Raw genomic sequence first — 12,594 nt, 5'->3', positions numbered from 1 at the left:
CAAGCACCTACCTCCTGTATTAAAAGTTAAAGACCACCTTATATTGGTCGGGACTTTAAGTTAGAAATCTGCATAGAGCGGTGCCCAGAGATGTCCCAGCACTTACTATTATTTCTGGGTGCCGCTCTATTCGCCTGCTGTGGCCCCATTACCATCTCCTGCTCCGTATACTAATTACTATCAGAGCAATGGGGAGGAGACATCAGCTTCTCTAGTGGGCGTTCCTTCTCCCTGGCTGTAGTGCTGTCAAATCACAGCGCAGGGAGAAGGAACGCCCACTAGAGAAGCTGATGTCTCCTCCCCATTGCTCCGATAGTAATGGGGGCCACAGCGGGCGAACGGAGTGGTGCCCAGGAATAATAGTAAGTGCTGGGACATCTCTGGGCGCCGCTCTGTGTAGGAAAAGTCCTATCATTGGTGGCGCAGTGCGCCTGCCCCTCTCTCCTCACTGGCAGCAGCGGCACAGGGGGGAGGGAGAGACTGCTTCCTTCTCCCCTGTGCTGCTGAGTGAACACTAGCGTGCTCATGTTCCGTGATACTAGACTGCGCAGCCCAGTATCGAAAAAATGGAAATCCCGTTATCGTATCAATACCGGGACAAAAGTATCGAAATTTCGATACCTGCAACAACCCTAATCGTGTGCATTGAAAATTTCAAATTCTCATAGAATACCATGTACATAACTTACGGTGTGTTTTCCGCACGCAATCCTGATCGTGTGCATTTAGCCTTAGGGGTCCCATACACTTTCAGCATTTCTACAGTCTTGCACTTATCTCCCATGACCACAAAGGAATGGGCATGTTGAAATCCTCATGTCGCGGGACATCGTTGCACATGCTTCTAATGTTTATGATCTGGCTGTGCATTATACTGACTACACAAATACATCCTGGAAAGCAGATGATTCCATGCATTATTCAGTCTCCTCTATGATCTGCTGCACTTAATTTGGATCACATGGGTCTACTTGTATAGATTTTAGATGAGCCTTTATTTGGATAGTATCATTATCTGCATTTCAATAACTAGTCACATACTCCTATGCAATCTCATTTTAGGATAAGTTTTCTAAACTGGTAGCTAAGGTCGCAAAGTTGCTTTCTCTCATGGATTCAACAGGCCTGGATGGCTAGACTTTCTCTTAAACACCCCCCCCCCCCCCCCCCCCCTCTCTCTCAAATACGGCAGGAAGACATAATGATTACTACTTGCAGATCTGTTCAAGCTAGCAGATGCTCAAACATATCACTTTCATTGGATGTGTCCATTTATAAATGTTGGATAGAAATACTCAATTTTTAGTAGTCTTCTAGATGACATAACCTGGGCACGTATGAAAAGTATCTACGCTGATTTAAAAGAAGTTTTCCCTCATTAGGTTATGGCATATCTTGAGTAGAGGGTTGGGACCTTATGTCGAGGAACCCCCACCAATCTTCCATTCAAGTGAATGAGGCTGTGTCGCGGCATTGTCATTCCTTGCACAATCAGTGGCTGAGAGCTTTAAAACTTATTGGGCACCTGTCGCTCCTAAATGGAGTGCGGGCAGTATGTTATAGAGCAGGACTTGTATGTAGTTTTTGTGGGAAAAGATTCAGCTTAACGTGTAACTTGAGCCACAAACAAATTGCAACGCCACACTTCGGTGAGAAAGTGGTAAATACAAACTTTATTAAAGGTAAAATATTACAATACAGTACATAGATAATTATTTTAGACAGCAGCCATAACAAAATGGAGGAGACAAAACCAAGGAGGAGGCTGAGGGGTCAGCACCTACGGGACACTGCGAACAGCATGAAAAAAGCAGGCACCCACATTCACCTGTCTATAGTGCATGAAACTCCGAGACAAAACCAAGGAAAAAGGAAAGGGCAAAAGTGGCATGTGGAGAAACATAGATGTAGTAAATACCCGCCGTGTGCTGGCTCCTCCGCCTCCCAACGCCGTTTCGCCGACACGCTGGCTTCTTCCAGAGATAGTATGGTCTGGATTACTTTCACGTAGAATGCGGTCATATACATTTTATGATCATTGATTTCTTTATGCACTGAAGATGCATGGTGGCCACATACTAACTTTAGTCAGCGCTGAATGAGATGCTGTCAAAAATGTATTTCCTTGCTCCTGCTTCCTGCTGTGTTCTTAGAATTTTCTTTAGGATGGGTTCACACACCTCAGGTTTTTTTTTTTTTTTTTTTTTAATCCAAGACTAGGAGTGGTAAAAGTATAAGAGAAATATGGCTAAAATGGCATTAAAACTGCTGTGTGTGAACAAGGCCTAGGTTAGGGTACTTTCACACTTGCGTTAAACTTTTCCAGTATGGAGTTCTGCCCTAGCGGCTCAATACCGGAAAAAAACTTGAGTTTTATCCTAATGCATTCTGAATGGAGAGCAATCGGTTCAGCATGCATCAGGTGGTCTTCCGTTCAGTCACTGTAGGGTTTTTTGACAGAGAAAATGCCGCAGCATGCTGCGGTATTTCCTCCGGCCAAAATTCTGGAACACTTGCCTGAATTCCGGATCCGCCATTCATTTCCATTGAAATGTATTAATGCTGTATCTGGTATCAAGTGTTCTGGTAAAACTGATCCGGTTTTGTGGTCTGTGCATGCGCAGACCTTTTAAAAATTTGAAAAATAATAAATACCGGATCCGTTTTTTCGGATGACAACTGATCCGGTATTGCAATGCATTTGTCATACTGATCAGTCTGCAAACATGCGTTTGCATACAGTTTTCCTGATCAGGCAGGCAGTTTAGTCAACTGAACTGCCTGCCGAAATCAAACCACGCAAGTGTGAAAGTACCCTTAAACTTCTTTATTTTTTCTTTTCTTTTTTTCCCCCTCCTTTTTAGTTGGTCTTATATTCTTTTTTCCCCTCTCTATACAGATAAAGCACTCTGCTTGATATGGTCATCTCTATCCTTCCTGGGCTGGATACACCTTTCTGTGCTGTCTTTTTCTTCTAGTCTCTTCTGGGAACTCTTACACCCATCTTTCTGTAGTAACCCTGCAGTCACTTTTCAGCTGTACAGACACTCTGTAAAATAAAAGACCCACTGTGTATTTTCTCTCTGCTTTTCTGCATTATTTATTGAATACCTTTAAATGAACCTTTAATAAAACTGCAAATCTGTACTTTTGACACTTGTAGGACATCTCTGTATGTGCTTTACACATTGCCTACACTACCATTTTATGAAGGTTATGTCCTTCCTATATATATGTGATCTTGCATTAGTAAAAGTAGCAATTCATTTATGGGTACGTACCAGCAGGGGCCCGAACTGTAGTGACATATATTGTTGCTGGCCAGTCATCTTCACTGCAGGACATTTGCCCGTCTGCTCCATCGGATAAGGAGGCAGCAGCCGCTTATTGGCCAATTACAGTAAAATGCCTTTTTTACTTTGGGTGATTGTGTAAAACGCTCCACACCGTGCTGTCTACAGCCCTATTGAAATGAATAGGTCCACTTCCAATCCGCAAAAAATGCAGATCGGATGCAGACCAAAAATATGGTTGTGAGCATGGGGCCTTGTATTCAGAGGATGCAAACCAGTACATGACTAGTGCTGCTCTCATCTAAGTGGATACAATTCTACCCAGTCTCCACTGTAGACTGACACATTGTTGCAAACCACCAGAAAGCCTTGTGTAGCTCACAAAGCATGGTCTAGGCTTGATACAATTGTATCTACTTCTCGGCAGAGAGCAGGACTAGCCATGTACAGGTTTCCAGCCTCTGCATATTAGGGAGCAGTCACACGACCGTAAGTGTTTTGCAGTCCTCAAATTGCGGATCCGCAAAACACTGATACCGCATTTGGCTATATAGAGTGCCTATTCTAGAATAGGACATGCTCTTTTTTGCGGGGCCATGGAACGGCACAACGGATGCAGACAGCACAGGGTGTGCTGTCCGCATCTTTTGTGGCCCCTTTGAAATGAATGGGTCCGCACCCGTTCCGCAAATTTGCGGAACGGATGCGGGTCCATTTATACGGTTGTGTGAATGCTCCCTAAACAAGAGAAATCTCATTCCCTGACCACAAACTAAGGTCTTGAAAATGGCGTGGAACAGTCACAAAGTATATTGGAAAGACGCTTAATGTTTACGGTGATTTAAAGGGGGTTGTGCATCTTTTGGGGGTGCTTTAGCAAAGGGAAGCATGCATGCCTGCTTTCCAGCCCTGGCTCCAAACTCTTGTTCTATGACCTCAGCTGCTCAATTCGGCTATCTGGATGTAAACTTATTGTTTGACACAGCTGCAGCCAATCACTGGCTGCAACAGCGGCCTGCTCCCCCTTGTGTCATGTCACCATTTGTCATGATGCAATTGGCTGCAGTGGTGTCACACAGGAAGTTTACATCCACAGAGTTCAGCGGAGCAGTCAGGGAGTCCGTGCCAGGAAGCAGGTAAGTATGCAAAAGGTGCACACCCCCTTTAAGCTTTATTAACCTAAAAAAGGAACTCTTTTTCACTTCATGTCTTGCGCACAGCCTTTACAGGTTATGTTCTGCAATTTAGTGACTGGTTTGAAATGTTTCAATGAACTGATCGATATTTTTATTTTTATTTTTTTTCATTCCCTCTGTTTATACAAAGGGGTGGAACTATTTTATGTAATCTTACTATTTTGCCGCTATTTTATTTTAATCACTATTTTTTATTTTTTCTAATCTGAATTGGAGGTTGGCGCCTGATCGCACTTTATGCAAATGTAATAACATGAACATATAAATACATGCATTATGGGTGTATATTACAGCAAAGAGCAATGCTTGTGTCATGTCCCGAGTGCTTGCACAGTCTACTTTGTCTAAATTTTTCTATGTTTTTAATTTCAATGGCCACTGACATTCTGAAAAAAAAAAAATCTAACGGCTATCTGACTATTCTTTGGGCCAGCTCCTTTCGGTCTGATGTGCCTATAAACACGTACGGTATGTAATTGTATTGCCTCCAAGCATGCCCATCCCTGTGATGGGAGTGCATATTCTGTGGATACATTTACTGGCTGCTGCACATAAACTGTTGGTAGTACAGAGCATCTAAAATCCAGTAGATTAGATCTGCTTTTCATCTATATGCCTGGCATCAGGCACACATGGACCAGACAAAACTTTCGCTACGAGTCCGAAAAATCCAGTGGAGAAGCAATTAACATGTCGCCACTACAGCAACCAACTTGTAGGGCCCAATGGAGTTGTCCCATTTAGGCTTCTCAGTCCCAGACCCTGTGTAGACCATTCTGATGTTACAGCCCAGCACCTTCTGTACCTATGGATGACTGCAGGGGAACCAACTCATCCGGTTTGCAGTCTGCCTCTTGTATGAATACAGCACTGATGATATTTTGAGGAATAAAAAATAATAAATATTAGTATTTGGAGGTAGATTAAACAGCAATGAACCCTCTGGTGACTTGAAGCCCTGTCACATGTTACTGTGTGGTACACAGAGACAAGGTATTGTATTGACTTCTGCCATGGTTTGCTTGTGATTTAATCAGGTGTAACAATACTTGTACATATCGTCTGTAACATTAATGGCTTGGTGTGAAAATAACTCCCTTTTTTTTAATTTATTTTTTATAGATAATGTGGTTGAATTAATTTTAATGTTCTAAAAATGTCATGAGTGTTTTGTCTCTAAAAAAAAAAACCATTTACTTTCAAAAATCTAATTCTTAGTTGGTAGTTTTTTGTATTCGTGAGTTTCACCTTTACCATTTGTAGCATATGTTTGCCTTTTTAGATCATTATACAGTACTATATCTTACAGTTTATACATATAATCACTGCAGAAAGTTTAGTTGCGCTGTATATCTCATTCAACAACTGGTTGGCGATATAAGGTGGCCATCCCATGCAGGTTGAACAAGTGATCATCCGATAAATGTTATTTTACAGACGTGGCCATACACATTTTAGTCCATATTGACCTTTACAGTTGTTCAAACCGGCCATACAAGTTCACACATGTTCAGTGACACTGGGTGAAAGGGCAAAGATCTTTCTGGGAAAGTTCTTTTAAAGAGGGCTTTCTTTCACAAATTATCTTTTTCCTCCAGCAACCTGCAGCACTCCAGCTAGTGTGAAACTACAATTCCCATACTCCATTCATTTATATGGGAGTTCTGAGAAGAGCAGAGCAAGTATGCATGCTGGGAGTTGTAGTTTCACAAAAGCCTGACCTCTGTTTTAGACTATGGTATGTCCTCCATTGTTAAATTTCGCCTAACAAATCATCGTTTTGGCTGAAATTTAGACTGTGTATGGCCACCTTTTTTAGAGGGACATTTTCCCAAAATGCAGTACTAAATGTAACCTATAAATATAGCTCTACAATGTGTCATTTGGGATCAGTGTCAGAAATAAGGGTACTTTCACAGTTGCGTTGAGAATCCGGCAGGCAATTCCGACGCCGGAACTGCCTGCCGGATCCGGAAATCCGTATGCAAACTGATATATCATTTGCAGACTGCGGATCTGTCTGACAAATGCATTGAAATACCGGATCCGTCTCTCTGGTGTCAACCGGAAAAACGGATCCAGTATTTATTATTTTTAAAGGTCTGCGCAGACCGGATCAGTCAATGCGGCAATTTCAATGGAAATAAGTGTTCCGGAATTTTGGACGGAGAAAATACCACAGCAATACCGTAAGGGCTCATCTAACGACAGTATTTTGCGTTCAGTATACTGGACGTTTTTTGAGTTCAGTATGCGGTGCATATACTGAACCATTCATTTCAATGGTTCAGCAAAAAATACTGAAGTGTCTCCGTGTGCATTCCGTTTCAGTATTTCCGTACTGTGAAAAGATAGAACATGTCCTATTCTTGTCCGCAAATCATGGTGCTTGGCTCCATTCAAGTCAATGGGTCCGCAAAAAAACGGACCGCAAAACACTGAAAAAGCCATAGTTGTGTGCATGAGCCCTAAGAGTGACTGAACTGAAGACATCTTGATGCATCCTGAACGGAATGCTCTCCATTCTGAATGCATTAGGATTAAACTAATTAAATTATTTTTATTTACGGTATTGAGTTCCTAGGACGGAACTCAATACTGGAAAAGAATAACACTAGTGTGAAAGTACCCTAAAGCGGAACTCAATACCGGAAAAGAATAACACTAGTGTGAAAGTACCCTAAAGCGGAACTCAATACCGGAAAAGAATAACACTAGTGTGAAAGTACCCTAAAGCGGAGGATATGTAAAGTTGCTCAACTTTTTATGCAAATAAGGGATATACTGTGTTTATCTACAAAGGTGATCATGTGCTTTAATTTTAAAGTAATCTAATTACTAATTTGGCAACCTTATAACATGACTTATCCTCGCAGGTTGTTTGTTTTCCTTTAAATGTTTCTAATTTTTATTTTTCTGTTTAAATGTAACCCATTTTATTGCATGGAAATATAGTTGCCAAAATTGCACGTTTACCTAGTCTTAAATGTATTATTTAAAGAAAATATATGTACATGGATTTATTTCACCATTTTATAAATGTGACTTGGGCCTCGCTCACATCTCCATCAAGCAGATCCAGCAGACTACCGATTCCGGCGTTGCCGAATTGTTCAGTTTACCACTGGATCCCCATTAACTGTAATGAGGTCCGGCGGAGATCCGGATGCTTTCTGGCATAAATGCCAGGTTTTGGTTGGACAAATACCGCTGTATGCAACTTTTTTTTTTTTGTCCTGCCAACAGACTGCATTTGTGTAAGATCTGCTTGACGGAGATGTGAACAAGGCAATCTGGATTCATTAGTTTTTTTTAGCTTTAGTAGAAAAGATCCACAAGGATGCATGTACATAGCCATATTCCACTCGGCACAGAGTTTTTTTGTCTTTACTGAATGCTATATTCATGAAAATGTTAACACATGTGTGCTGAGTGCATAGAACTAACTGCTTTTGTGTAATTGTTTTGCGCATTAATTTTGTGTCTAGACAGAAGACTGTCACATACCTTGCCCTCATGATTTTAATTTTTTTTAACAGAAAAAGTGACACATGCAAAAGAAGAGAACTTAAATATGCATCAAATGTTGGACCAAACGCTTCAGGAATTAAACAACATGTAAAAAGATCTGCCGGTGTTTACCTGTGACATCTGGTTTTCTGAAGACACTGCTTGACAAGTCCCGATAATGGCTGGGATTGGAATGGATATACGTTTAGTTTTTTTGTTTTGTTTGTTTTTTCCCTTCTCCCCTTCTCTCCCTCCTTCCCTTTTTACAAATGGCTAAAGACTAAATGGGGGGGTCAACAGATAAAACTGGGAAGGGATGGATGAGAATGCAGTTAGCCATCGTGCCAAGAATGGGTGGCCTGTTAATGGCCAAACATCTTCCAAACGTGTCTGATATTTTAACGGTTTGTTTGGGTATCTGCCTGCCTGCTAATTTTTATTCAAATTCAGTTGTCATACAAATTAACTTTTTTTTTTTTTTTTTTTTTTTTTTTTTTTATATTTTTTTTTTCTGTTTCTAGATGCAAAATCATTAGAGATGAGCGAATTTCCTCTATGAAATTCATTCATGTGTTTTTTTTTTTTTTTTGGTGGTAAAGGGTGATTTGCATTATGGATTCCGTTACCACGGACCATAATGCAATTCTATGACAGAATGCCTTTAGAGGCATTCCGTTATTAGTTTCATCATAATAGAAGTCTATGGGCTGCATAGTGGAAACGGGACGGATCTGTTTTGCAGCCCATAGACTTCTATTCTGACGAAATGAATAACCGAATGCCTCTAAAAGCATTCTGTCATAGAATTGCGTTATGGTCCGTGGTAACGGAATCCATAACGCAATTTTCCCTTTACCACCAAACTAACTGTGGACGAATTTCATAAGCAGAAATTCGCTCATCTCTAAAAATCATCACAACCAAATATCTGGTCCAAATCCATGTACCTCCTATACCTCTATAGAACATGGTCATGCTAGAGGACGCATAAAACGGAACAGAATCTATTATAGGCTTTAGTATAGTTTCCCTTTACCTAACCCAGGGTTTCTTAACTCCTGTCCTCAGGACCCACCTACCGGTCGGGATTTGAGAATATCCCACATAATGAATACCTGTGGTAAGTCCTAATGCATGGACACTAATTATATCACGTACTCAATACTAAGGAAATCCTGAAAACATGACTGGTAGGTGGATCCCGAGGACCGGAGTTGAGAAACCCTGACCTAACCTAAACCCTTTTTTTTAACATTGCTAAATAAAGCCAAAGCTAGAACCATCTTGATTATATGAAGATATATTCCCGAAAAGCAGTATGGCGCATACCCAATGTTTACTATAGAAAGAGTTATTTGAATTTACATACAGTTGTTCTAATGTACAATGGTTGTTTATAGACTTTAGTTTATTTAACTTGTATCTAATTTAAAATCTGAGATTTCAGCAGCTGGTCAGTGTAGACTTATTGTCTTCCAAATCATATTTACATCAGGTCTGTTCATATTTTTTTTTATATGGCCTAACTGCATTCCTCCTCCCCTATATATTTTTTTTTTTTTCTTTTTTTTTTAACTGAATGCAGATCTTCTAACTATTCCAGAATAATGCAAATTTGGGAGAGATTATCAATGTGGACATAGCCTTTGCAATGCATCACTTCTTCTATTTTTTATTTTTACACAAGTTTTAGATTTGAACCAAAAGCATAAAACCTTGTAATATGAAATAAAAAGCACACTTGAAATTTTCTATATTTTTGTCTTCCTAAGCTTTGCTTTGCCTGTATGGATTCCGTCCAGTCAAACTTTTTTTGCTTTTGGGAAAGATTTACACTTATCATTTTTTATGATTAACCCTTCAGTACCTAGCCTTTAAAAGGGTTTTTGCAAATCTGACTGTCACTTTATATGGTAATAACCTTGGAATGCTTTAACTTATTCAAGCTTTTCTGAGATTATTTTGACAAATTGTATTTCATAACGGTGGTAAATTTGAGTCAAAGGTAAAACTTTTCCTTTCTAAAAAAAAAAAAATTGCCATTTTCAAAATTTGAATTTCACTGCCTCTAAGACAGTGACACCTCATAAAATTGTTATTACTTAACGTTCCTCATATGCACACCTTATATTGGCATCATTTTGTAAATGTCACTTTATTTTTTTTAAGACATTAGAAAGCCTAGAATTTTAAATGCAATTTTTTTATTTTTCCCAAAACCTAATTTTAAAAGGATCAATTCAGCAATGAAGTAACTTTGAGGGGCCTACTTAACAAAAAACACCCATAAATGACCCCATTGTAGAAGCTAAATCCCTCAAAGTATTCTAAACAGATTTTTACAAACTTCATTAACCCTTTTAGATGTTCCACAAGAATTAAAGAAAAATGGATGTGAAATTTCAAAAGTTCACTTTTTTGCAGATATAACATTTTTATATGTAACAGTGTTAACAGAAAAACAAACCTTCATATTTATTACCCATGTGTGGCTGTAAACTGCTGTATTCAAGAAAGTGTTGCTTTAGCCCCAAATTTCATTTTTCAAGAGTTAATAGGATGTAATGCACCCCACAATTTGCTACCCATTTTGTCTTTTTAATACGGTAACACCAAATAGGTGCTTGTAAACTGCTGTCTGGGTGCACGGCTCAGAAGGGAAGGGGCACCATGTGCATTTAAGGCCTAGTTTGGTGATTTTATACTGCACTGGCTGACAACTGCAGAGGCTCTGAGGTGAAATATAATGACAACCTAGCCCCCCCCCCCCCCCCCCCCTCCTATTTTGTTTGGCAAAAATTCACAGCAGATGGTGCAAAGTGAAAATTGCAATTTTTACACAGGTATGCCATTCCCAATATGTTGTGCCAGTGAGAAAAGCAAGCGATCTTATACTGTGCTTAATTAAGGCTACTTTCACATTATCAGTTTTAATTCTGCTATTGAGATCTGTCAGTTTTGTCCCCATTCATTGTCAATGGGGACAGAACTGAACGAAACTGAGTGCAACAGAATGCATTCCATTCAGTTTGGCTGCGTCCCTGTCGCGGACAGAATAACTCTGCAAGCAGTTTTCTCTGACACAATAGAAAACTCATCCGTCCCCCCATTGACTTTCATTGGCGGTCATGACAGATCAGTCTTGGCTATAAAAGACATAATACAACCGGATCCGTTCATGGAGGATGCATGTGGTTGTATTATTGTAACGGAAGCGTTATTGCAGATCCATGACGGATCCGCAAATAAAACGCAAGTGTGAAAGTAGCCTAGGTGTTTAGTGAGCTTTTTGACCCCACAGGTGTTTTGTAGAAATTAATGTGCAGTGGACTGTGCAAAATTTAAATTGCAAGTTTTCCACAGATATGGCATTTTTGTGGCCAATATGGTGTGCCCAGCGCATGCCATCTGAGCCTCACAATGCCCTTTACATTGTAAGGTGGGTTCTACTGGGTATTGAAATGTCATAAATGTGGGTGCAAACTAATGTACACTGCAGAGTTCAGAAGGGAAAGATCACCTTTTGAATTTTGCAGTGGAGATTTCGATGGCTTGGTTTACAGATGACATGTTGCTATATAACGGCCTCTGAGGCACCATTACAGCATTTTCTGAGAACCATACATTTATTTTTCTCTCAACTGAACTGTGTGGGGGCTTATTTATTTTTATTTTTTGTGGGATTAGTTGCCATTTATCATTGGTACTTACAATTTTCTGGCCACTTTAGTTCACTTTTTGAGAAGCCGAATAAAGAAAAGGCAGCAATTCTGCTACTGCTTCCTGTGTTTTTGTTATTGCAGCATGGACTGTGCAGGAAAAATGACATCTTTAGTCTGCTGACTAGTATGATTACAGAGATACCAAGTTTAGTTGTTTGTTTTCAAGTGGTTAAAAAGAAAAAAAAATTCTATGCCATTTTCTGAGAGCCATATTTTTATTCTATGGTCTTGTGTGGGGCTTTTTTTTTTTTTTTTTTTTTTTTTTTTTTTTAATATAAAACAAGTGCACTTCACATCACAAGATAAGTCATGTGGATTCAAAAAGACAGTGTAGACAATTCAATCATAATTGAATCATTTAAAGAATAAACCGTGAGTGCAATCTCAACAAGACAGAAAACATTAACAGTCTGTAGCCAATATAACCCGTACATAAATAGCAGCAGGCTAGAATAGCATACATTTCTTTGTCAGTTAATGAGAACGCAGGTGGTGGCACCATGCCATCAATAGCCTCCACTCACCTAACACATTGAGCAATGTTATTCCATAATGCATACTATGCCTCTATTAAGAGCCAGCCAAGGACAGCTTACTCCGGATCGGTCTATCCAGAGACCCCAAATACTCAAATTTTGAAAGGCAATTTCATTTGTGATATACCTCCCTTTCCAATGGAATCCCTACAGTCAACCTAGCAATAAACTATCCTATAACTGGAGGAAGCGGCTGAATTCACTTCTCTGCCAGTGGTTTACGTGCCTGGTATAGAATTCCATTAATACCTATAATAGGCGGCTGTAAGCATCAAAGAGACCAAGCAGACACATTTTAGGATCAGGGGAAAAGTTTGCACTGTAGGTTTTATGTCAC

At 39.8% G+C, this 12,594-nt stretch overlaps 1 protein-coding gene across 12 annotated transcripts in view; it reads left to right on the top strand.

The window, feature by feature from the left end:
• The window catches only part of TPM1 (tropomyosin 1), a 45,294-nt gene extending 37,021 nt beyond the window's left edge, over window positions 1-8,273 (top strand). For 7 of the 12 annotated variants that reach the window (XM_040413669.1, XM_040413667.1, XM_040413668.1 and 4 more), the window contains one exon: window positions 8,029-8,273. In XM_040413669.1, the coding sequence (XP_040269603.1) occupies window positions 8,029-8,111 (83 nt within the window). In that variant the 3' untranslated portion in view covers window positions 8,112-8,273. Of the gene's footprint in view, window positions 1-2,899; window positions 3,153-8,028 lie in introns of those variants that run through there. The other 5 variants (XM_040413664.1, XM_040413666.1, XM_040413663.1 and 2 more) reach the window with 2 other exon arrangements.
• The last annotated feature ends 4,321 nt before the right edge of the window (window positions 8,274-12,594 follow it).

This window comes from Bufo bufo, chromosome 1 (assembly GCF_905171765.1).
Source record: "Bufo bufo chromosome 1, aBufBuf1.1, whole genome shotgun sequence".
Taxonomy (NCBI): domain Eukaryota; kingdom Metazoa; phylum Chordata; class Amphibia; order Anura; family Bufonidae; genus Bufo; species Bufo bufo.
The sequence above is the reverse complement of the archived record's forward strand: the minus strand, read 5'-3'. Positions and strand labels throughout refer to the sequence as shown.